Source organism: Marmota marmota, unplaced genomic scaffold (assembly GCF_001458135.2).
Source record: "Marmota marmota marmota unplaced genomic scaffold, marMar, whole genome shotgun sequence".
Taxonomy (NCBI): domain Eukaryota; kingdom Metazoa; phylum Chordata; class Mammalia; order Rodentia; family Sciuridae; genus Marmota; species Marmota marmota.
The window spans coordinates 3,941,843-3,964,182 of NW_025999862.1; the positions used below are offsets into that span (position 1 = coordinate 3,941,843).

Sequence of the window (22,340 nt, forward strand, 5' to 3'; positions counted from 1 at the left end):
TTAGTTGAAATAAGTTCATTTATTATACTTCCAAGGTCTTCCCCCCCGCCCAATAATTGAGACAAACAAGCCATTTTATAACACTTTATAACAATATAACTTAGGGTTATTATTATTTTTTTTGCTACTGGGGACTGAACCCAGGGGTGCTTTACCACTGGGCTTTAGCTGCAGTCCTTTTTATTTTTTGAGATAGGGTCTAAATTGCTGAGACTGGACTTGAATTTTAGATCCTCCAGCCTCAGCCTCCCAAGTTACAGGTGTGTGTGCCACTGTGCCCAGTGTAACTTAATTTTTAGTATTTCCAAAAGGGAAAGATTTCATTGGGAATTTAGGAAAGAAAACATTTTAGTAAGAATTACTACAAGAAATTACTTTTTCAAACTTAATACAGTAACAGACTTGTCTCCCAGGTACATTACCAAGCAGTCCTCCTTGTAAGGAAATCTATCCAGTACTAGTCAACAAAGAATCTACATTAGAAACTGAGGCAGGAAATGTTTATACTTAAATAAAAAACAGGCAATCTAAAATACAAATTACATGTCACTTTAACAATGCAATTTACATAATTAGGCATAAATTATTAACTTATGCTACTTCAGGTCCTAACAAAGACTCGGGTGATATGAATGAATCTCATGCTCAAACTGCATTCATCTGGCTCTGGAGGTAAACATCACAATGGAATTGGGCCTGTTTGACTACAGGAAAAATCATTTTGATATTGCACATTTCCTTTCTTTAACAACAGGATTAAGTCAGGGCCATCTTAGTTCTGAATCTCTCCATTTTTGTTGGGAGAAGACTAACCATTTCTTTACTAAGTTCTAGTTCAACTTCTATTTCCTGGGCAGCCTCAGGGTGCCTTTCACAGTAATCAACAATAAATGTGTAATGTTCCAATGATGTTGCCAAATTTTCTAGCTCTTTCTTGGGATCTGTAGTGATGATTTTGCCATAGAGACGAGCAACTCGAAACTTAGCTAACATGGCAGGGCGAAGAACATCCTCCCCTATATGCTCAGGAAATACTTTATTTGGGTCTCTCAGGGAGTCTAAGAAGAGCTGGTAGTACTTCAGTGCTGACTTATTAAGATTATTTATTTTTTTTACAATGTGTGAATCAGGATCCCTTAGCTTGTCAGCAATGGCAACCTTCAAATCCATCATATCATAGTATGCATGTGCAATTTCAAACTGAATCTGTCTGTTTACCAACAGATAATACTGCGGATTCAGATCTACAATTAAGGGCTCTAGCATTGCTATTCTGCGTTTATGCATCTTGCACCGCCTCTCCATGTCAGTTTCAAAGAATGCAAGCACCTTGAACAGAGAACTGTGGTCTTGGACAACTTCAATATGGTCAGTGACATACCCATCAAACTGGAAGAACTCTTTTGCCTCAAAGACATAGTGCTGACCCAACAAGAAAAGTTCCCTGGCTTCTTCAAAATCTAAAGGTCTCAAATATCTCACTTTCTCTTCTACTGCAGAGATGGCATCACACAGTTCCCCGGTTCCAAACTGCACAGCTTTTTTCCTAATGTTCTCTTCCTCATCTAGCTCTTTTTTCCTTAAAGCTCTAAGTTCAGACTGTTTGTCAAGATCAAGCTCTCCTATATTGTCCTGAAAGAAAAAGATAGGTTATGGTTAAGTAGGTCACTTATCTCCAATTGTCAAATAAAACTTAAAGAGTAAAGAAAACTCTTTTACTTCTCAGCCTGGCTAAGGGAAGTATAATGTTTTTTTGTTTTCAATACTGGGAACAGAACTCAGGGCCTTGGTCATGCTAGGCAAGCATCCTACCCCTGAGCTATCTTACCAGTGAACAGGTATTATAATTTTAGATATTGTTTAATATAGTCTTTCAACTATATTAAAAATTAAAAAATGTGAAAAAAGAATGTAAAGAGATAAAACAGATAAACCACTTACATGTTCCTTATCCTCTCCAGGGAACTTAAAACTTATACACAGTTATGCTTCAAACAAGATTAATGCTGCAAATTTAAGTACTTTGAACATTGTGAAATATTATACACCTGTAATCCATTAGTATATTATTATTATTTTGTTTTGTAGTGCTGGCATTGAATCCAGGGCCTTACATAAGCTAGGCCAGTGCTCTACCACTGAGACACACCCCCAACCCCTATATTTATTTTTTAACATTGTAGTAAGACTGTAATCAATATCCTAAAAATCTTTCACAGGGATACCAAGAAGATTACTGATATATTTATGCTATAAGTTATTTAGTGAAATATATTACAGAGAAATGCTCTAAAAACACTAAAGTGAAGACAGTTAAATCTACCTTCACAAAGTCATCTGTGAAGGGGAATAACGACCACAAAAAGATTTAAGTATGCTGGGGCTTGGGGTGTAGTAGTAATGCAGTTGTAGTAGTAATGCAGCTCAGTAGTAATGCAGTTGCCTAGTATGTACAAAGCCCTGAGTTTGATGAAAGAAAGGAAGGGAGGGAAGGAGGAAGGAAGGACAGAAGAGAGGTAGGGAAGGAGGGAGGAGAGGTAAATTCTTCCTAACCAATAAAATTGAAAGTTAGAACCTGACATTGTCTACTTATCTTTCCAAAAACCTGACAAAGATTCGATGCTCTTGCTGTAAAGACATCAATCCTTCGAGGCCTGCTAGCTTCAGTCCCTTTCTAACCCACTTTGTCCTGTATTATACTTTCTCTTGCTTTGCCCCAAATTTACTTGGCTTCTGCTGCATCCCTTTGGATGCCAATCTCCAATACACCATAGAATTTTTTTTAATTTTTTTTTTTTTTTTTTTTTTTTTTTAGTTTTGGGTGGATACAATATCTTTATTTTACATTTATGTGGTGTTGAGGTTCGAACCCAGTGCCTCATTCATGCTAGGGGAGCGCTCTACCACTGAGCCAAAACCCCTGCCCTGCCATAGAATTTTTAAACACGCGTTTCAGCTCCTAGGAATGTGCTTTTTCCTTTCTCCAGGCTGGTATTTCCTACTCACGCCTGGAGGTTGCTTCCATTGGTATTTCTTCCTGTTGTGCCCTCTCATGGTATTTCTCTCTTTTATGGAACCGTGTCTATTTTTGTTCATTATAACATCCTTTGAACCTTGGACAATAACTGGCAGCAAGTTGGCATAAATAAATGCCTAACTGAAAAAAATTGTGCATGTTTTAAAGCTTGAAATGGAGGAAATGATTTTCAGATAAACACTCAGATGATCAAAGGATGAAGCTGAAGGTAAACAAACAAAAATGTCAATTAAGGAAAATGTGAGTAATTTAGTAGTGAGGCAAATATTTGAGTTTAAACTAACCAAATAAAAAGTTCTAGTTCCCAGGCTAGAAACAGCAACTCAGTGAAGGGTAAAAGTTAAAAAGTTTCAGCCGTAGTGCATGTCACTAGACATTATTACTTCAAATATAGGTCATAAGTCTCTAAATCTTATCTGTTCCCATATTCTCTGAGCTGTCTGCTTTCATTAGCCCACTCATGCTCTAATAGACCTTACAATCATCCTTTTCCAGTCTTCCTCACCTGACCAGAAGAAAGCTGACAGCTCTTTCTCTAAAAAAGGTAAAAGCTCACAGCTGTTCTCCCTATATCTCTTCTCTTCCTAATATACCTTATCTTTACTTTCTTCCTTTAAAATAATCTCATTTTTTCAAGATTGATGTTTCTGAGATATTCCAGGTTTATTAGTTTAGTTTTCTTTTGTCAGTAGTTTCACAAAGTTTTGTATTATTTACTATTAAAAAGGATGGTTTAATATACACAGAGAAAAACAAAAGCACAATAATTCCCCCAGTAAAGTCTGTGTATCTACTGAACAGACTGCATCCAAATAATTCATTTCATTTTCCTCTTTAGTGGTTAGGAACTAGGATACTCAGGGTTGAACCCATGGGCACTTTGCCATTGAGTTATATCCCCAGCCCTTTTCACTTTATTTAATTATTTAGTAAGTAAGTAAGTAAGTAAGTACCAGGGATTGAACCCAGGGGCACTTAACCACTGAGCCACATCCCCAGCCCTTTTTAATTTTATTAGTGACAGGGTCTCACTGAGCTGCTAAAGTTGCTGAGACTGGCTTTGAACTCTCTTGATCCTCCTGAGTCACTAGGATTATAGGTATGTGCCATCGTGCCTAGCCTTTTTACTTTATTTTGAGAGAGAGTCTCAAACAGTACCAAAATAAAACCAAACCAAACCAAACAAACAACAGAGATAAAATAAAGGAAAAAGATACTACAAAACAATTAGATACTTAAAACAATTGGGGATAACACAAAACAATTTAATTGACTTAGGAAGGGGCAAAAAAATTCTATGAAGTTTAAAAAAGGGAGAGAACATCTGTAAGGCAAAAAGAATTATTCATTCAATAATTACTTTTTAAAAAAATATTATTTTTAATGATGAACACAATATCTTTATTTATTTACTTTTACGTGGTGCTAAAGATTGAACACAGTGCCTCACTTGTGCAAGGCAAGCGCTCCACCACTGAGCCACAACTCTAGCCCAATCAGTAATTACTTTTTTTGGGGCTGGGATTGTGGCTCAGCGGTAGAGTGCTCACCTAGCATGGGTGGGACCCAGGTTTGATCCTCAGCACCACTTAAAAATAAAGGCATTGTGTTGTGTCCATCTACACCTAAAAAATAAATATTTAAAAAAAATAAAAATAAAAATAATTACTTTTTGAGAACCTATTATGCCTGAAGGCAATAATATAATACAAATATGATGCAGATTCTACTGCTCCGAGGAGCTTATATTCTAATGAATATTTATATTCATATAAATATATTTAACCATAAATCTGAAAAGGCAAGTCTGCATGAAAGAAGAGGTATTTAAGATAGGCCTTGGATGATGAATAATAATAGCAAAAAATAAATACAGAGCATTCTACGTGCCTTCCACAAACAACACACAGTGAGCCCAATGAGTACAGTCCTCACTGTGAGCTTTTACTTACATCCTACTCATTTTAGAAAGAAAAAGGCAACTTCTGGATTACCTGCATGGAAAGTTGGGCATTCTGCATGAGAGTCAAACAATATTTGATCCAGCATCTTGCTATTTCCCCTTTTCTTTGATGGTAAAGCTCTGGCACATCTCCTTCAGTTTCAGGAGCTAAAATTACACACAAGATTTGTCTAAGTTAATAATCACAATTGTAATTTTCATTGTGTATTCTTTTCTTCTTCTTCTTCTTTTTTTTTTTAAAGAGAGTGAGAGAGGGAGAGAATTTTAATATTTATTTTTTCAGTTATCGGCGGACACAACATCTTTGTTTTGTACGTGATGCTGAGGAACCCGGGCCACACGCATGCCAGGCGAGCGTGCTACCGCTTGAGCCACATCCCGAGCCCTATTCTTTTCTTCTTCTTTTTTTTTGGTGCTGGGGATTGAACCCAGGGCCTTGTGCATGTGAAGCAAGTACTCTATCAAGTGAGCTATATCCCCAGCATCCATATTCTTTTTTTTTAAAAAACATTTATTTATTTATTTATTTATAGTTATAAGTGGACACAATGTCTTTGTTTTTTACTTTATGTGGTGCTGAGGATAAAACCCAGTGCCTCACACATGCTAGGTGAGCGCTCTACCGCTGAGCCACAACTCTAGCACCCTGTATTCTTTTTTATATCATATATTTTTCTGACTATAAAATATCAGATTTTCACTGAAGCAGGGGGAAAATGAAAATTAAGGAAACAATATATATTGGATTTTCTTTTTTTTGACACTTGGGATGGAACCAAGGGGCACTTTACTAATAAGCTATAATCCCAGTCCTTTGTTTTATTTTTTATTTTGAGACAGGGTCTTGCTAACTTGCTTAGGGCCTCTCTAAGTTGCTGAGGCTGGACTTCATAACTTGCAACCCTCTTTCCCCAGCCTACTGAGTCATCAGGATTATAGGCATGCCACCACACCCAGCTTGTACACTGGATTTTGAACATAACTTTTTAATTCATACATTATACTAATAAAAGTTTATCCATATCATTATCAATCCCATAGCTTCATTTTAAAGTACATATTCTATACAATTAAATGAATATTTTATATTTTAACTATTCTAATATAGGGAATTGTTTCTAGTTCTTTACTATTTCTGATTTAAACATGAAAATCTATTTGCATAAATCTGTCTGGATTTTGGATTACTTCCTTAGAACGAATTCTTAAAATGGAATTTATTAGGTCAAAGATTTTACACAATTTTCAATGTTCTTAACAAATACTAGCAAATTATTTTGAACAACTATTCTAACCAAATATTTGCGGAGGCTCACAGAAAGCATTTTGAAAATATTGGACACTGCCTTTTTTTGCCCCCCAATCTTTCTTCTTTCTTTTCTTTTTCTTTAGCAGGGAGGGCTGGGGGCACTGGGGATGGAGCCAAGGGCTTTGTGTCTGTGCTAAGCACATGCTCTACCACTGAGCTCCACCTGCAGTCCTCAGAGCTTTCTACATTAAAAACAAATGATACCTCAGTGGTGGTTTAGCTGTTAATAATTTTTCTTTTGAGACAAGTGCTTTTTAAACTTCTACTAATCTATAATTAATCCAATATAGTAGTACATAAAGGGGAAAATCAACTATTAATTCGATAATTTGCATTTCTTTAACTCTTCAGAGCCTCTGTATTCTTCTAATCCACAATAAGAACACTCACTTGTAGGGCTGGGTTGTGGCTCAAGTGGTAGAGCACTCAACTAGCATGCATGAGGCACTGGGTTTGATCCTTAGCACCACATAAAAATAAAATAAAGGTATTGTGTCCACCCAGAACTAAAAATATGATATTTCAAAATCTAAAACCTTTTAGGTAGAGACTGTTAAATGTCAAATTAAACAAAATCAGAGGATAAACAAAATGGTGAATTTATTGCAAAACCTGTTAAATGACTCAAAAACACAGTTGTGATTTTTTAAATTTTTTTTTTTTTTTTTGGTACTGGGGATCAAACTCAGAGGTGCTTTACTGCTGAGTTATATCCCCAGCCCCTTTTGTTTCTTATTTTGACACAGGGTCTTGCTGAGTTGCTTAGAGTCTTGCTAAATTGCTGAGGCTGTCCTTGAACTTGGTATTCTCCTGGCTCAGCTTCCCAAGTTGTGGGTTACAGGCGTGTGCCATCACATCCAGCAATTGATTTTTTTTTTAGAGGTTATATAAAACACTATAATTAAAAAGACAGATATGAAAACACATCATTTATTTGTGTAGTATTCCTACCAAAAATGTAATCTTGATCTTGGCATAAGGAAACCTCAGACAAACCACAATTAATGGAAATCCTATGAAATTGGTCTATATTCTTAAAAAATATGATGTGATAAAAAACAAAGGCTAGCTGAACGTGGTGGCACACATCTGTAATCCCAGTGGCTCAGGAGGCTGAGTTCATGAGTTCAAAGCCAACCTCAGCAACTTAGCAAGGCCCCAAGCAATTTGGCAAGACAGTGTCTCAGAATAAAATATAAAAAAGAGCTGAGGGTGGCTGGGATATAGCTCAGTTGATAGAGTGCTTGCCTCATATGTACAAGACCCTGGGTTCAATCTCTAACACCACCAAAAAAAAAAAAAAAAAAAGAATATTATGGAGACAACTGATGAAATAGAAATAAACACTATAGATAAACAAACTATCAATGTTACAGTTCCTGAATTTGCTAACTGTTCTATGATTATGCAAAAAGATATTCTTGTTCTTAGGAAATACACAATGAAATAATAAAGGGATAAAGGAATTTAATGCAGGTGATCTCCTCACATGTTTCAGAGAGAAAAGGAAAATGGGACTATAATATTAAAATTAGTGAATTTAGGAGAGGCAGTACATGGTGGTTGTTTTGTTCTTGTAACTTTTCTAAAGTTTAAAATAATTTCAAAATAATAATTTTTAAGAAGCTATAATAAAACATGCACACATAAACTTACTATCTTCTGTGGCTGGAATCTTTCCAATTTGACCAAAAATAACATTAGCAGCTGATAAACAGTGCCTGGCCTCCATAAAGCATAGCTGTTGGGAAAATAAATAAGAACAAATATAACTATTGTATAGTTTCATTTGCAACTGATACTTACAAAAGTTTTTTAACATGGGAAAAACTATACTATTAGGTAAAATCCACCACTGAGGAGGTCCAGTATAATTGTTAAGAAGTATGAAAAATATATTATAGTATTATCAAGTAAATAGTTACCTCAGAGATTAAAGTAGCACTGTCCCAAACTCTTTAATAAAAACCCAAACTGGCTGAAAGATAACTGCAGCTTAAAAACTAGCTCTCCTCGCATAACCAGTACATATATATAGGGACAGCTATCACCCTAGACTCAAACTACCTCAGCAAGACCTTTTGGTTCAGTCTAAAAAGCCAAAGTTCCAGGTACAATAAATTCTTAGAACATTGACCATCTGTCAGAGAACTAAAGATTTAATTTTTATTAGATTTAGAGATCCCTTTACATCCTATAATCCAAAGGAAAAAGCAGATATTCTGATAGAAAGCGATTCCTGTCTCCTAAAATCTTTGTAATTTACAGACAATGAAGCTTCCCATTAAATTTTAAAGTCAATAGATTTTGACAAATAAACTGTTGAGAAATGCTTTACTAATAACTCTTTAACACTTAAAAGAGTTCATAATTCAAATATGGGCATGAAAATCTTCTCAAACATTTAAAAAAGATTTTGTTGTTAATGTAAACACTGCATTTGTCATGTAAGTCACAAGCTCACCCAGAAGAAATACAAAGTTAATACAGTCCAACTCTTAGTTGGAGGCCGCCATCATTAAATAGAGCGTGTACTTCATATTTGTAAATATGAAAGACATTTAATGGTTAGCTGTGACTTTAAAACCTCAGCATTAAATTCATCTCTCCATTATGGTGAACTCAGAAGATAACTTGGGAACAGTTGGGCAGCATGTATAATATTAGCCCAGCAACATCTGTACATCAAAATGTTGGTGTCAAATCTTGAAAGCCAAAAGAAAGTTACAATTTTTACGTAAAGAAACTTTAATTGTCCCTCTACTACCCCTCTATAGCCATCATTATCACTTTGGCTTTGTCCAGATTGGCTCCCTGTAAGCAACCACTGCCAGGATCAGTGAATGCCCTGTGCCCTCCAGATGGCTGGTAAATGTGGGACTTTAGCACCTGCCAGGTAGGGACTCACCGAAGAGCAAATACTCATCACTGGAACTGGGTGAAGATGATAATGACACAAATGACAACTGCATTTTAAAACATGGTTCAAATCCTCTTTTTAAAATATAACTTGGTTGTAACAAAAACTTACAGAACACTTTGGTAAAAAACAAAAGTGTGGGGTGAAAGAAGTGCTCATGGAAATCATTGCATGCTCCACGTAAGTAATGCTTAGCAACTTCAAATTCTTCAATCATACTTTACATTCATATCCAGATATCTTAGAACTATCAATATGTATGGAGTTTTAAGTATTAATTAAAATCATAGTGAGAATTTTAAAGTTGCTAAATAAAACAAACAAGGGGCCTTCAATAGCTATGCAAAAGGACTCACAAGCAGAGGCACTTTTTGATGATGTCCACAATGAGATGGATTCATGAGAATTAGGTTTAGCTGAATGCTCTGATATATATGCAGTAGCGTTACTTACACACTTGATCTTAGACCAAAGTCCTAGAAGCGATGCTGCAGTCACCACAGCCCTTTCTCTCCTGCTAATAGTTTTTCTGAATGAAATTCTGTGGGACAATACTTTAAACATAGGGCGCATTTTCAGAACCAACACTAACAAAAAGCTTAAAAAGGATAAAGGCCCCAGGGTAAGGTAGCAGGTAACCAAAGAAATGAACAGAAGGAACTCTGATAAGCAGAGAATTACCAAATTTCAGAGAGCCTTATGAATCAGAAATACAAATAAAAGTAATTTTTACTAAAATATTTTATTGAGGATGAATAAAAATCTGGTTGGGAAAAGTGTTTTAGCATTAGAAACTTAAGGACTAAAAAAGAAAAGGGTCCATTAAGAGTACATCAACATGGTTGTGAGCAATTCTGAAAAACAACTAAGAAGTCTAAATTTGTCCCTGGGTAACAGTCCAGAGGTGTGTCAGAAAACGTGGAGCTCTGGAACTCAGCAGAGATATTATTATAGAGGAGTTAATTCTAAAAAATAACTGAAATGTATCACATGCTTTTATCAAAGCCCACATTTAACAGTCAACTTCCTCAGACAAATTCTCATAGTTATAAGATTACCATTACATAAAGATAAAGTTATAATATAACAAGATAAAATCTGCAATTTAAGGTAACATATCATTAAAGTGAATTGAAATAGAATGCCTATATAAAAAATTGGTCTTAGATAACTCATATTTTGGGGGCTAGCAACATGAAAGACAATGATAAAACTCATTATAAGACTCAAAAAAAATTCATGCAACAAAAGCTACAGTATTTTAATACACTAGCAAAGAGGACTGTATTTTTCTGTCCAATTTTACATCATAAAATGTAAGCTACCTGGGCTAGGGATGTGGCTCAGGGGTAGCATTCTTGCCTACCATGTACAAGGCCCTGGGTTTGATCCCCAGTACCACAAATACATAAAATGCAAGCTAACTGTTTTTGAAAGATGTGTACTATTGGTTTTACATTTATGCTCACTATTAGTCTGTTAGATAACTATCAAGCTTACCTTATTAATATAAAATTGTGATAAAGTAGCAGCATTAATAGCCCACTCCATAGGATGGTAGGCATTATGCTCAAGCTGGCGTTTTAGTGTGCTGTGGCAATAATGAGCAGCCTTCTCAAACATTTCCATATGCTGGTAGACTTGAGCCAGGTAATATAGATTATGAGTATAAACCTTCTCAAATCTGTGAAAAAAAAATTAATATTCTCATAATGGCTTATAGTTTATTTAGTAAATTTCATATATATTTATCTTGATCCTTTCACCAACACTTTGAGTTATGTTTGATTCTTGTATCTACTTGACAGTTGAGGAAACTGAGTCTCAGATATGAACTAGATCAAAGTTATGTTACACATAACATGTAAGTGGCAAATGGAAGTTTTATTCACATCAGAATCCACACTCTGCAACCTTGATAAATGCCTCAAGTAGCAAACATTGTGCTTTTTTTGAATAGTCACTTTATGTGGAAATATCTGCGATTTCTAAATTTACTAACCTTTTTGATCTCTCTTGTTCGGTAAGTTTTTCTTCTTCAGGAAGAAAATGCTCTGTAGGATCAAGAGGAGGACTCCCAATCTATGAACAACATTAAAGAAGGAAAAAATTTTAAACATTTTAAACACCTACCGCCCTCTTCTGGAGGAACTGGAAATATCCATTTCTAAAAGCTCAACATAGGCAGCATGGTAGCTAGCCTATGCCTGTAATTCCAGTTATTTATGAGGCCGAGTTAGGAAAAACACAAATTTGAGGCCAACCTAAGCAATTCAGTGGAAACCTGTCTCAAAATAAAATTTAAAAGGGCTGGGGGTGTAGCTCAGTGGTAGTGCTCGCCTGGCATGCAAGAGGCTCTGAATTCAATCTACAACCTCCCTGCAAAAGCTCAACACACCTTACATCTCATTTTTTATTAGTTCATTTTCATGTTACCCATAAAATCATTTTCTTAACCATAGTATCCAAGAGTCAAACAAATAAAAGATTGCCTAACAGCTCCTGCTTGGAAAAAATTTCAATTGCTACTGCAGTAAAACTGAAAATATGAAATAAATCCAATTTGCTTTTTAGAGATGTATTTCTTTTTCTTTTCTTTCATTTTTTCTCCTTCTTTTTTGAGTCATGATATAGCTATGTTGACAGGCTGACTCAAACACCTGGCCTCAACAATCTTCCCATTTAAGCCTCCAAACAGTGGGATTATAGGAAGGTGCTACCACCCGTAGGCTTAAGATGTATAGTTATTTAAGTATTTTAAATCTTAATTTTTATCTAGTAAAAAGGCACTTTAAAAAACATAATAATTTCCATTTGCACAAATAAAATTTTTTAAATTAAAAAAAAAAAAACCTACATAAACTGGGCATGGTAGCACATGCCTGTAATCATAGTGATAAGGAAGGCCAAGGAGAAGGATTATGAGCTCAAGGCCAGTCTCAGCAATTTAGTGAGACCCTGTCTCAAAATAACAAATGAAAAGGGTGCTCATTTCAGCAGCACATATACTGAAACCTGGAATGATATAGAGAAGAGTAGCATGTTCTCTGTGCAAGGATGAGACACAAATTCTGAAGTATTCCATGTTTTTATGAAGCAAACTGTACTATATGCATTTATGAAAATGTCAAAATAAACCACACTATTTTATATAGCTGTTATGTTCTAATAAATATTTTTAAATAAATTAAATAAAAAAACATAAAAAAATAAAAGTAATAAAATTAAAAGGGGTGTGGTTCAGTGGCAAAGTCTCTGGGTTCAATCCCCAGTATCTCAAAACAAACAAATGAAAAATCAGTACCTACTTTATAAGGGTGTCTTCAGGACCCTTCATTTACAATATGATCTTAAGTATTCCATAAGAGCAGAGCTGCTAACCTCTGCCTCATTCTATGAAGGGAGTCCTATCTACAAGTTCAACCTTGTTTTGTTTTGCTTATGGTGCTGGGGACTGATCCCCAAGCCTCACACAGGCTAAACATCTCACTCTACCACTGAGCTACACCCTCAGGACCCCATCCTTGCTTTTAACTGAATTCATTAAACTCCAAAGCTGCAATGCTTTCCATAAAATATGAGATCTTAAACTTTGACATAAACACTAGAAGCATCACAGCTTGGGCTCCTTGAACACAGGAAAATAAAAACCAAGATAGGAAGCAAGGCCAAGGCAGATACAACTGAAAAGTAGTTCAGAAATCCCCTCAACAGTTCTGAGGGCTATTTAATAAGCTCCTCCCCATCCAGATGAAGGGAATTAATCAATGTGTTACTTTATGTGTCTACTTCACCAATATGGCTCACACTTCATATGTAACACGAACAGTCAACTCAGTCACTTTTCAACTCAAATAGGAGTATAACCAAAGATAGAGTTTTGCTATGTGTTATGCTTCCACATTTACACTATTCTTATTTTTTTTTGTTTGTTTTTGCATTTTTGGTACTGGGACTTTAACTAGTTTTAAACAAAATACTATAGGTGCTTGGTATCCTTATATTATACACAATTTCAGGTATGAGAATGTGAGATTAAAGCATGAAAGGAACCCAGGCACAGTGGTGCACACCTGTAATTCCAGTGACTCAGTAAGCTGAGGCAGGAGGATAGCAAGTTCAATGACAGCCTCAGCAATTTAGTGAGGCCCTAAGCAACTTAGTGAGACCCTGTCTCAATATTTAAAAAATAAATAAAAAGGGCTGCAGATGTAGCTCAGTGGTAACCCAGTTGTTCTGGGTTCAATTCCCAGTACCAAAAAAAAAAAAAAAAAAAACAATGAAAGAAAGAAAAAAGTGAATCAGTAAGATTTGATGATCAATTGGATAGAGCATGAGGAAAAGAGAAGTCTCCAAAGTTTTTAGGTTTCAACAACTGAAAGAAACTGGTGTCTGCAGCAAGAGAAAATGGGTAGTGGTGGGAATCAGATTATCAAGAAACTACTTTCAAACAGTAGTCTTAGAAATGCCTACTCCACAAAAAATGCAAATGTCAGCTTGGTATGTCGGTGTACACCTGTAATCCCAGTTACTTGGGAAACAGGAGGATCTCGAATTTGAATTCTAGGTCAGCCTGGGCAACACAGCAAGACCCCATTCCCAAAGAGAAAAAAAATATATAATAAAGAAAGCATATTGGCAGAGTATAAAATCAGATAGGTAAAGCTGGAGATAAATAAAATTTATGATTCATCAGCAGAAAATATTTGTAATGAATGTACATGGAAAAAGGAGGGAGGTCCAAGGACTGAACTTTGGGTACTCTAGTGTTCACAGGTTGAGGAAATGAAGAAACATTAAAGATCTAAAAGAAAAATGGGCAGTATGCTCCTAGAAACCAAGTACAAAAAGTGTTTCAAGGAAGACTGGTCAACTCTGCCAAAGGTTTATGATGAGTCAAATAAAATGAAAATAAAAATTTACAATGAATGTAGCAACCATGTGGTGAACTTGAAAAGGTAGTGATTCATAACTGTGAGAAACCTCAAAATATCTCTGGTTATTTAAAGGAATGTCACAAATAACCTAAAAACAAAATTAACTAAAATGTATTTTAATTAAAAAAAGAGACTACCAACTTTTAGAAGGCAAAAGTTTATTGAAGACTATAATTAATCTATTAGAATTTCTGTACATAAAATTTCTTAGGAATGTTGGCATATCCCTGTAATCCTAATGACTTGAGAGCCTAGGCAGAAGAGTCCCAAGTTTGAGGAACAGCCTCACAATAAAAAATAGAAAAACTGGGAATATAGTTCAGTGGTAGAGCAACCCCGGGCTCAATTCCCAGTAGTGCACACGCATGCACATACATGTTTTTGTTTTTTGTTTTGGTACCAGAGATTGAACCCAGAGGTGCTTTACCGCTGAGCCACAACCCTAGCCCTTTTTATTTTTAATTTTGAGACAGATTCTCACTAAGTTGCTTATGGCCTCACTAAGTTGCTGAGGCTGGCTTTGAACTTGCAAGCCTCCTGCCCCAGTCTCCTCAACCACTGGGATTATAGGTGTATGCCACCACATCTGGCTCACACACACATAAGTTCTTAAATGGAAGCTATGTGTCTACTAACTATAATTTTACTAACTTAGGTTATCAGAAACTTTTATACCCTTCGGTAGTCAAGCATTCTGATGGCTGAATTTAGCAAACACATTTTTGTAAAATTTTTTTTTACCTGTTGGGGTTTGAACCCAGGGCCTTGTACATGCTAGGCAAGCAAACGACCACTGAATTACATCCTAAGCATGTTTAGTCTTTTATGTGGTACATTCTTCAATGAAAGAAGAACTTTTTACTAATGGATTATTAAAAATTTTTATTTTAATTGTCAATGGATCTTTTATTTTATTTATTTATAAGCAGTGCTGAGGATCGAATCCAGGGCCTCATACATGCCAGGCAAGCACTCTACCACTGAGCCACAACTCCAACCCATTAATGGATTTTTAAAGCACATCACTAACAAAGAGCAAGCAACAGAAAATATTGTGCCTAGTAATTTCTTATATTAAAAAGTTTATTTAGGGGCTGGGGATGTGGCTCAAGTGGTAGCGCGCTCGCCTGGCATGCGTGCGGCCCGGGTTCAATCCTCAGCACCACATACAGCAAATATGTTGTGTCCGCCGAAAACTAAAAAATAAATATTAAAAATTCTCTCACTCTCTTAAAAAAAAAAAAAAAAAAAAGTTTATTTAGGAAACAGTGGTTTCTCACCTTTGCAGGGCTGTGAGCTCCTCAAGTGTGAGTTTTCAACCTAAGTTCCCCAGAGCCCTAAGTCCTACAGCATCTATTTGTACTACCATGATGGGGAGGAAGGAAGGAATCTGCAGTAGATTGGGTGAAGGGTCCTTTCTAACCCACATTTTTTTTTTTTTTTTTAGCTGGGGATCTTATTAACTTTCCCAAGCTAGTCTTGAACTCCTGGGCTTAAGGAATCTTGCCTCAGCCTCCCAAGTTAGCTACAATTACAGACACACATCACCATTCCCAACTTTGAACTGCTTATTAAATAGTTTTCATATACTGCATTTCAGAATGATTTTAAAAAAAAAGGAAATATTGGAAAAAATACCGTTCTGAAGCAGTGTCTCAAAGTACAGGTCTTAGATTAGCAGTATAAGCATCATAGAGGACCTGATTAAAAATGCAAATTCTTAGGTTGGGGATACAGCTCAGTGGTAGAGCACATGGCCCTGGGGTCAATCACTGGAAAAAGAAAATTCTCAGGCCCCATCCCCAAACTACTGGCAGCTCAACTTGCTGAGTTTTAATAAGCCCTCCAGGTGATTCTATGCATGCTAACCACTAAGAACCACTACCTCAAAAATTTCAGATATTTGGCTCAAGTAGTTCTTGTTTGCTTTCCTTTAAGCACAGCTATTTGCAGTGGAAACAAATAGAATTTTTAGATTAAAAATACAAAAATATGCAAATAGTATTTAGGATAATACTAGAATATTTCCTGTATAATTGTATTTTGCCATTATATTCTATCTAAGGATTGATTGATTGATTTTGTGGTACTTAGGATTGAACCCAGGGGCATTTTACCACTGAGCTAAATCCCCAGCCCTTTCTTATTTTTTATTTTGAAACGAGGTCTCCCTAATTTGCTGATGCTGACCTTGAATTTGCCAACTTCCTAACTCGAGTAGCTAGACGTATGCATGCACCAAGCCCGACTAACCAAGGATTAGTTTTTTTTGTTTTTTTTTTTTAATATTTATTTTTTAGTTTTCGGCGGACACATCATCTTTGGAGAGAGAGAGAGAGAGTTTTTCAATATTTATTTTTTAGTTTCCAGCAGACACATCATCTTTGTTTGTATGTGGTGCTGAGGATTGAACCCGGGCCGCATGCATGCCAGGCGAGCGCGCTACCGCTTGAGCCACATCCCCAGCCCCCCAAGGATTAGTTTTTAAATCCCCAAGACTATCATGTTTCAGCTATTAGATGGATTCTCAGACAGCTTTATAAAGAAGTTCCTGGATACACTAAAAAGTCATACCAATATTTTGAATGAGGAATTCTTAAATCAATTTTTAGCCAGTTTCAATCAAAACTTAAAAAACTATGACATGTAACATACCTCTTTCATATATTGATTATATAGTGCTTCTGATGATTCCAGGTAAGCCTGTGCAGTTTCAATTTCTTCTCTTTCAGACCACAAAATACCCAAGTTATTCTGGAAAATACAGAAAAGAAAAACAATGATGAGACTTCCAATTAAAGTAATTACATAGTTTCAAAATTAACCAATCAAATAGTACTGGAGTTTGATTAACAATGGATTAGTTACTCATAATACTATCAACCATATGTAGTGTAGAGGACAACTGTTTAAGATGGACACCCAATGACCACTGCCTCCTAGTATTCATATTCATGCCCTTGTGTAATCTTTTCTCCTTGAGTATGGACTGGATTTAGTGACTTATTTCTAATGAATAGAATATAACAGAAATGATGGAAAGTTACTTCTAAGACTAGGCTTTGAAGTATTGTGACATCCATCTTGTATTTTTCTTGCTTGCTCTCTTTCAGGAAGGCCAAGCTACTTGGGAGGTGGAAGAAGAGGATTACATGTGCAAGGCCAGCCATGGCAACTTAATGAGACCCTCACTTAAAAAAAAAAAAAAAAAAACAAGAGGGGCTGGGGCTGTAGCTCAGTGGTAGAGTGCTTCCCTAGCACAGGGGAGGTACTAGGTTTGATCCTCAGCACCACATAAAAAAATAAATAAAAATAAAGTTATAAAAATATAAATAAAGTTATAAAATAAAGTTGTTAATAGAAAAAATACTCATAAAAAAATCCCAACATTTGGGGATGTAGCTCAGTGTACAGTGTCCGGGTTCAATCTCTAGTACCACCAAAAAAAGAAAAAGAAATGCATATGGAAAGGATTGAGAAAGGTCACAGTCTAAAGCATTCAGACAAAAAGCCAGTGAGGAATTAAATTCTGCCAACAACCATACAAATAAGTTGGAAGTAGACCCTTCCCCTAGTAAGCGTCTTCAAGTGGGCCCTGACAGGTCAACAATGTGATGAGGAATACTTAGCTAAGCTGTGCCAAGATCCCTAAGATAACAGAGACCAAGATGAACCTGAGGGCTGCGGTGCAGCTCAGTGGTAGAACACTCGCCTAGCACAGTGAGGCCCTGAATTCAATCCCCAAGTACTGCAAAAACAAAGATGAACCAGAAATATACAATACTTTCAAAGGAAAAACAAACAAACAAACAAAAAATAAATAAATAAAACCTCAAAATACTACAACTTCCTCCAGAGATCACTTAAATATTTTATTTATTTAAACATTCTTGCTGGGCACAATGGTACACTTCTGTAATCCCAACTACTCAGTAAGCTGAGCCAGGAGAATTACAAGTTCAAGGACAGCCTCAGAAACTTAGTGAGACCCTGCCTCAAAATAAAAAATATACCTGTAATCCCAGTGGGAGGCTGAGGCAGGAGGATCATGAGTTCAAAGCCTGCCTCAGCAAAAGTGAGGAGCTAAGCAACTCAGTGAGACCCTGTCTCTAATTCCCAGTATAGGAAAAAAAAATTCTGAAGATGCTATATGCTTTTTCTCACCAGTTAAGTCAGATTTCTAACGTTTACCATTTCAAACAATACAGCATTTTGTGTTTCCAGAGAGTTCTTAAAAAATTATGTTCTGTATGGAATATGATATATCAAGAGCTATGTAATGTTTTGAACAATAATAAAAAAAATTTATGTTCTGTAATTGTACCCTATCAATATTGATGGCTTTTTAATTTTAATTTCACCAACTTACTTTTCCTACCATAAAAGCTAAGGAGTTGACTGGATTTGGGATTCTATCCTAAATAACATTTTAAAATCATTTTCTTCATTTCCTGCTACATGATTCCTTTTTAATTAGGCTCTACAAAGCAAACCTGGACTGTTTACATGCTGAGAACTCAATACTGAAGACAAAGCTCTCTTTAGACAATTAGGTTAGACTGACTCCCATCCCCTGGGACAGTCCTTTAGACACAAGGTATTTCTGAGGCTGTTTCTTCCATCTTTGTTACTTCTCTAGGGGAGGGAACAGGATAAAGAAATAGTTTCTAATGCAGAAATTCTTAACCTTGGGCCTATGGACCTCCAAGGAATCCATGAAGAGAAGAAAGAGCCTATGAATTTTAATAGAGAAAAATAGGTGCTGCACACCTCTTATATCAGCTATTCCTGAATACCAGCTCCTTGGAAAATTGAGGCAGGAAAATCCCAAGTTCAAGGCCAGTAAGGGTAACTTAATGAGTTTCTGTTTCAGAATAAAAATAAAAAGAGATGGGATGTGGTAGAGCTCGTACCTAGCATGTGTGAAGTCCTGGGTTCAACCCCCAGTACTGCTAATAAATAAAAAAGTAAAAGAAAATACAATATATATTAATAATATTACATTAGGGAAGATTCCTAATTCTAATTCTTTGTTTGAAATATTGAAGCAAGTTTTAAATGTTTATTAAGGTTTTAGGTTATATGGTTAGAGGAAAATTCAAATAACAGGTTTTGTTTCAATTCAATGTTTTGTGAATTTCATTAGATCATTCATCCATTCAAATATTATTTAGAATATGCCTACTATATGTCATGTACTGGGCTATAAATAGTGAACAAAAAGAGTGGATTCCTTGTTATCATATGGCTTTTAATTTTACTGGACCATAATAAAATATAATTTACACAACTTCTTTCTAAACTTTGATATTTTTCTTAAATCCTACTTACCATATGATCAATTGTGGTAAATGTTTCCTGGATCACAAATATTATGAACTATAACTTCTGGATGAATGGTTTGCAAGTCTATGCAAAGTACCTGATACATTGCATGTGTGACTAGTTTGAACATATTTATATTTTATTTCATTTTTACTTATTTTGGTGATGCTTGGGACAGAACCCAGGGCTTAGTGCACGCTAGAGACTGGCTCTGCCACCGAATTAAACTACATCCTCAGCCCCATATTCATATTTTAAAAGTGTTATGCTCCCAATGCAGAATGTAAAAACTGTTTGATTTACCTTTTTTTTTTGGTACTGGAGATTGGATTGAACCCAAGAATGCTTTCCTACTAAGCAACATACCAATCCTTTTTAATTTATCTTGCTAATTGCTGAAGCTGGCCTCAAACTTGCTGTGATACTCCTGCCTCAGCTTCCCATGTCTTTGGGATTACAGGCCTGCATCACAGCACTCTGCAGTTACTTCTTTTTATCGGGGTGGGTGGATAGTACTAGGAATTGAATCCAGGGATGTTTAACCACTGAATCTTCCCCCAGCCCTTTTTATTTTTGTTTTATTTATTTTGAGACAGAGTCTCAAAAGTTGCTTAGGGCCTCATTAAACTGCTGAGGCTGGTTTTGAACTTGCAATATTCCTGCCTCAGCCTCCTGAGTCGCTGGGATTACAGATAGATACAAGCCACCATGCCTGGCTCAGATTTATTTCTTAATAAACCATGTACCAAATAAATGAAATATAGATAAGTTTGGACAAAAATGGTCCATAGAAAGTTATTAAAATGAGGTGATTCTTGAGATCTATTCTGAAGAATGAGTAGGAATTCCTTGGAGAACATGGTAAGGAGAAACCGACGGCGGTGGGGTACCTGGGATTGAACTCAGGGGCACTTGACTGCTGAGTCACATTATCCAGCCCTATTTTGTATTTTACTTAGAGACAGGGTCTCACTGAGTTGCTTAGGGCCTCGCTTTTGCTGAGGCTGGCTTTGAACTCTTCCTGCCTCAGTCTCCAGAGCAGCTGGGATTATAGGCATCAAACTACCACTACCGGCTGACATTTTGTTTTGAATTTTTTTTTTTTTTAAAGAGAGAGAGAGAGAGAGAGAGGGAGGGAGAGAGAGAATTTTTTTAGTATTTATTTTTTAGTTATTGGCAGACACAACATCTTTGTTTGTATGTGGTGCTGAGGATTGAACCCGGGCCGCACGCATGCCAGGCGAGCGCGCTACCGCTTGAGCCACATCCCCAGCCCTTGTTTTGAATTAAGAGCAGAACTCTGGGGCTCCCTTCAGCAGTACATATTGAAATGATACAGAGAAGATTAACATGGCCACTGCGCATGTTAATTAACATGGAATTCGTGAAGCATTCCATATTTTTAATAAAATTATGGCATTTGCAGGTAAATGGATGGAAATGGAGAATATAATGCTAAGCAAAGTAAGCCAATCCCAAAAAACTAAAAGCTGAATGTTCTCTTTGATAAGTGGATGCTGATCCATAATGGGGAGGCGGAGTAGGGAAAATGGAGAAACTCTGATTTCGCAAAGGGGAGAGAGGGAAGGGGGCATGGGGGCAGGAACAATGGTGGAATGAGATGGAATCATTACCCTAGGTACATGTATGACTGTACATGTGGTGTGACTCTACATCATGTAAAACCAGAGAAAGGAAGAGTTTGCTCCATTTGTGTACAATGAATCATGTATAACTGTATCTACTATCATGTATAACTAATTAGAACAAATATGATGATGATGATAATGATTTTGGTATAGGGGGTGAACCCAGAGGTGCTTAACCACTGAACCACACCCCCAGCCTTTTTTATTTTTTATTTTGAGATAAGGTCTAAGTTACTTAGGGCCTAAATTACAGAGGCTGGCTTTGAATTTGGGATTCTCCTGCAACAGCCGCCAGAGTCGCTGAGATTACAGGTGTGTGCACGGTGCCTGGCGAGAAGAGTTTAAGATTTAAATTACTTTGGAGCCAGGAATGGTGGTGTATACACCTGTAATCCTAGCGACGTGGGAGGCTGAGGCAGGAGAATAGCAAGTTCAAAGTTAAGTCTCAACAACTTGGTGAGTCCTTGCCTCAAAATAAAAAAATAAAATAAAAAAGGGAAGGCGGACTGGGGATGTAGCTCAGTGATAAAAGCTCCTGGATTCAATCCCTAGTAGCACAATTTAAAATAAATAAATAAGTAAATAATAAGTTAATTCGGATTTTTTCTTAGTTGAACGAAAACAAAAACTCGAGAGTTTTAAAAAAAACGCATTACAATGAAGGGGTTTTAGAAACCGATGCTTTGCCCACAATTAAGTAGCAAATAAATGATGAGTGGACGATGGGGGTGGAGAGGAGTTTGGATGCCGACGGTGGGAGATCTAGATACAACGCAATAAATCCTTAAGAGTTTCTTGAAGGCCAAAAAGCTCCTGTCTGGGACTCATCCCAAAGCTTCAAAAACATGGGGGGAAACGGCGTCTAAAGACCCCTGCCCTCCCTCGGTCATGGCCACCGCGGGAGCTCCTCCCCCCCCTCGCCTTTTGCGGTCCCCCCGGGGCCAGTGCTGGCAGCACAGCGGCGGCCCGGATCGCTCGCTCGCTCGCTCGCTCGCTCTCACCTGCGCCTGGATGTACAGCGAGATGCAGTCGTGCGAGAGCCGGTACCTGCGCAGCAGTCTCAGGCACTTCACCAGGTGCTCCTCCCCCGCCGACAGCTCCTCCGTGTCGATGTGGTTCACCCCCAGGTGGAACTCGATCACCGCCAGCCTCACCGCCCGCTGGGCGACGGGCCCCTCGGCCTCCACGACCTCCGTGGGC

General features: G+C 36.8%; 1 protein-coding gene, 1 non-coding gene and 1 pseudogene across 2 annotated transcripts in view; 2 read left to right on the plus strand and 1 right to left on the minus strand.

Annotated features, from left to right (window-relative positions):
• The window catches only part of Kifbp (kinesin family binding protein), a 22,661-nt gene continuing 321 nt past the window's right edge, over window positions 1-22,340 (minus strand). Inside the window, 7 exon segments of the mRNA XM_015500556.2 lie at window positions 1-1,632; window positions 5,032-5,147; window positions 7,966-8,050; window positions 10,730-10,913; window positions 11,232-11,311; window positions 16,822-16,920; window positions 22,142-22,339. Of these exon segments, the coding sequence (XP_015356042.1) occupies window positions 757-1,632; window positions 5,032-5,147; window positions 7,966-8,050; window positions 10,730-10,913; window positions 11,232-11,311; window positions 16,822-16,920; window positions 22,142-22,339 (1,638 nt within the window). The 3' untranslated portion in view covers window positions 1-756.
• On the plus strand, window positions 12,214-12,320 carry LOC125618725. Its single transcript, XR_007350138.1, has one exon. It is a non-coding gene; the product is annotated as a U6 spliceosomal RNA (small nuclear RNA).
• Window positions 20,797-20,895, plus strand: LOC125618740 (annotated as a pseudogene).